Genomic DNA, 3,521 nt, shown 5'->3' with positions numbered 1-3,521 from the left:
GCTTGAACCAGAGGGCTCAGGTTCTTACCATATCTGGGTCATTCCAACCTCCTGGTCCTGCAACAGGAACAATTATCTTCTGGTTAGAAGATGTCCAGTCCAAGGTTTTCCTTATACTTTCCCAAGAATCATAAATGTCAGCAAAATTTCTCCAGTGATTGCAGTACTCTCGGATTTCTGTGTAATTGGGCTGTGAAAACAGAGAGAACTCTTCTGTTTACTTTCTACTAACATTCTTGTGATAGGAAAACAATCATGTTTTTAAAAGGCACTTGTAGCCTCCTTAGTTTACAGATTAAAGGTCTCTATGAGGAGAGCTAAATCCTTATCATTAATATAATGGAGTTTCATTATAAGACGTTTGCTTCAGAAGTAGGCTATATAACTTACAATGGTTCTAACAGTGTTTTTGCTGGAAATTTAGCAAACAGTAACTAGGTGCAGCAGTCCCCCCTTACGTGTGGGGGATGCATTCTAAGACTCCGAGTGGATGCCTGAAACCACAGATAGTACTAAACTCTATTATATGTACTACCTTTTTTTCCTATACAGATACCAGTGGGTGGGTAGCGTATACAGCATGCATATGCTGGACAAAAAGGATAATTCATGTTCCAGGTGGGATAGAGTGAGATGGCGTAAGACTTGATCACAATACTCAGAATGCGTACAATTTAAAACTTATTAATTGTTTATTTCTGGAATTTTGCATTTAATACTTTGGACTGTGGTTGACCTTTGGTAACCAAAGCCGTGGAAAGCAAAACTGTGGGATGGGGGGACTACTGTATTGGGATTATGGAGGATTTTAATTTTTTCTATACTTCATGGTCAAATTTTTCCAAAATGCACATGTATTACTTTTATAATCAGAAGCAAATACAGTGATTTCCTAATATTGATACTATAAATCAACTATCCTTCAATTAAAAAATAACTAAAATAATCTTAATAAGTAAAAGTTCCAAATTACACAGGACTCAGCCAGCAGATGATAAGGCAATTTGAATCCCAGGCATATAATTTGTTATGTTTAATTAGAAATAAAAGTTTGTAGATAGGCAGGTGGGCTATCTGAGGTTTAAGATGTTTAGAAAGAGGTTAGAGAATTTTGCAGAGATTAGAAGGAGGTAACGGATTCATTCTATAAGTAATTACTCAACACTTACCATAAGGTAGGGATACACTGATAAAGTCAGAAAAGGTCCCTGCCCTCCTGAAGCTTACATTTTAATGGAGGAGACAGACAATAGGTAAATCAACAAATAATTCCATATAATGTTAAGCTCATAGAAGGAAATTGAATAGGTTAACATGATAATGAAGTGGGCTGATTCAGGATATATTTTGTAGGCAGTACTAAAAGGATTGCTGCAGATAGGTTGTGAACCGTGAGACAAAAATGAACAATCAAAGATGACTGGCTTCTCAGTTGATGGTGACTTAGTCTCCAGTTACAGCAGTGGGGATGGTGAGAAGTGGATGGATCCTGGGAGAAATGGCAGGATGAGACTGTTAAGTAAGGCTGGACTTTGACAGGGACCTTCGTCTCCTTTGCTCTTGAGTTCTGAAAATCTATCAGCAAGGCTCTACTGGATTCTGGGCTCACTATCTCACCTTAAAGATGGGCCACACATAAAGGGGCCACTCACAGGAATACACAATGCTTCTGCCAGTCCTGTTCAGGGCCAAGGACATTTGCTTATAACCTGTATGAGAAAACAATGTGTAAAATAAAGAAAGGGATTTCCAGCTGGGACTGTATATTTTTAATAGAAGCTGCCTGGAAGGGCCACGTTTCTATTTTAAACCAGCAGCACAGAGAGGTGACTGTTCTGTGCTTACACTGTGTGTAGTGCCAGCCAGACTGCTGGGATTGTTCTGAGGAGAGAGTGCAGGATGGTGGCTATATTGAAGAAGGGCAGGAAGGGAGATGTTCTTCTCTCTGTGACTGTTTGACATCTGGGATTCTTTTCCCAGTGATGGACAGAGAGTTAAGAATTATCTGGAGTCAACTCAGAGCTCTCTTACATGAAAAGTTCACGGCATTAGCTGTGGTTGGGCACATGTGGCTTTTACATGCATCAATGAATAAATATATGGACAAGCTGAAAGAAGAGGCAGGAACTCTGGCACACAGAGAATCATTATTTCCAGTGTTGTGACTGGATATTTCCAAAGTGAGGAGTAGTTCTTTGGATGCTTAGCTACCTTGTCCTCAAAGTTCTGCTTTTTGCTCTTGGCTAAATCTTGTGGATGAAACATACCCTCTGCCAAATGTTGTATACTGTCACAGTAACAACCATCAAATTTTAGCAGATCTACTCCCCAGTCAGCGAAGGTCTGGGCATCAATGTCATAGTATCCAAAACTCCCAGGGAAGCCTGCGCAGGTTTTATTTCCAACATCTGCATAAATCCCTAGCTTCAGTCCTTTGCTATGAACCTGAAATGAGAGAAAAGAGTCACCTCGCTAGAAGGGCAATCATGAAATAGAGAGAACCACTTCAGGCTGGAGGCAGAGACCAGTACACTTCACCAGGTAGATACCGGGGGGCTTTCCCCTGCCCCCCAGCCCATAAAATTATTCAGATTAGTTTGTCAGGAGATAAAGAGCAAAGACCCCAGTTCTGCTGAGTTCAAACTATACCTGTAACAATAGCATAGAACTGATGTGAAAGCTGTCAGTTGCTCTGATCTTCGTTTGACGGGATCTTAAAAGTTACATTTTCAGGGCAATGATAGATTTATCTGGACAAAGACTCTTTCCTTGACTGAACCTTAGGCACCTCTAAACCCCCTCTCAAGCAGGCCTCTACCTTAGCTTACCCTGTCTAGTTTTAGTAAGAATCCTGCAAACTCACCCTCCCCTCTCCACCTTTTAATATCTGATCAAATTCCTTATGCCCCACCCTTAATGTCTAAGTCCTTGGCTTGCTTCCCCTCCTCCTGATATCTCCTCTTAGTAATTGTTCATCCACTGACCCCCACAATCTGGCTATTTAAAACCCCACTCATCTTTGGTGTATTTTGGATTGAACTTGGCTCTTTCCCCTATTACAACAGTACTGAATTGTACTCAGTATCTGTCTTCACTGCCTTAAACTAGTGTTCGGCTCCATTACTCCTTAACAATCTCTAGAACATATTCCTTCTATCTTCTAAAGTTGTAATCTATAGTACAATTGTGATAACTGCTTAAAATTTATATGGAAATATATGCATGCATGTCAAGAACCAAGTTCCTTTTTTCTCCTAGAGAATTCAGTAGTTTCAGCAAAAAGAGAACTTCTCCAAGATGGGCCTCAAGAACTGTTGTGAAACACAGATCTGCTGATGGGATGAAAATCCCACCCAATAAGCCTTACAATTTGGATAGTAACAGCTATTTTACTTTCCAAGTGTTTTGAGCAAGATTATGTATAGAAATGCTTATAGTCACCTGAATGAAAAAGAGAATTACCCATACACTCACATAATCAGCCAGGCGGTGGATCCCACCAGGAAAGCGTTTAGGGTCTG

The 3,521-nt window shown here is 40.3% G+C and overlaps 1 protein-coding gene across 1 annotated transcript in view; it reads right to left on the bottom strand.

The window, feature by feature from the left end:
• Positions 1-3,521, bottom strand: part of GLA (galactosidase, alpha) — a 9,877-nt gene that overhangs the window by 1,155 nt on the left and 5,201 nt on the right. Inside the window, 4 exon segments of the mRNA XM_010862936.1 lie at positions 29-190; positions 1,618-1,709; positions 2,268-2,445; positions 3,475-3,519. Coding sequence (XP_010861238.1) covers positions 29-190; positions 1,618-1,709; positions 2,268-2,445; positions 3,475-3,519 — 477 coding nt within the window.

This window comes from Bison bison, unplaced genomic scaffold, assembly GCF_000754665.1.
Source record: "Bison bison bison isolate TAMUID 2011002044 unplaced genomic scaffold, Bison_UMD1.0 scf7180017858348, whole genome shotgun sequence".
In the NCBI taxonomy this organism is placed as follows: Eukaryota; Metazoa; Chordata; class Mammalia; order Artiodactyla; family Bovidae; genus Bison; species Bison bison.
Note: the sequence above shows the minus strand (reverse complement) of the source record. Positions and strands in the feature narration are given on the sequence as shown.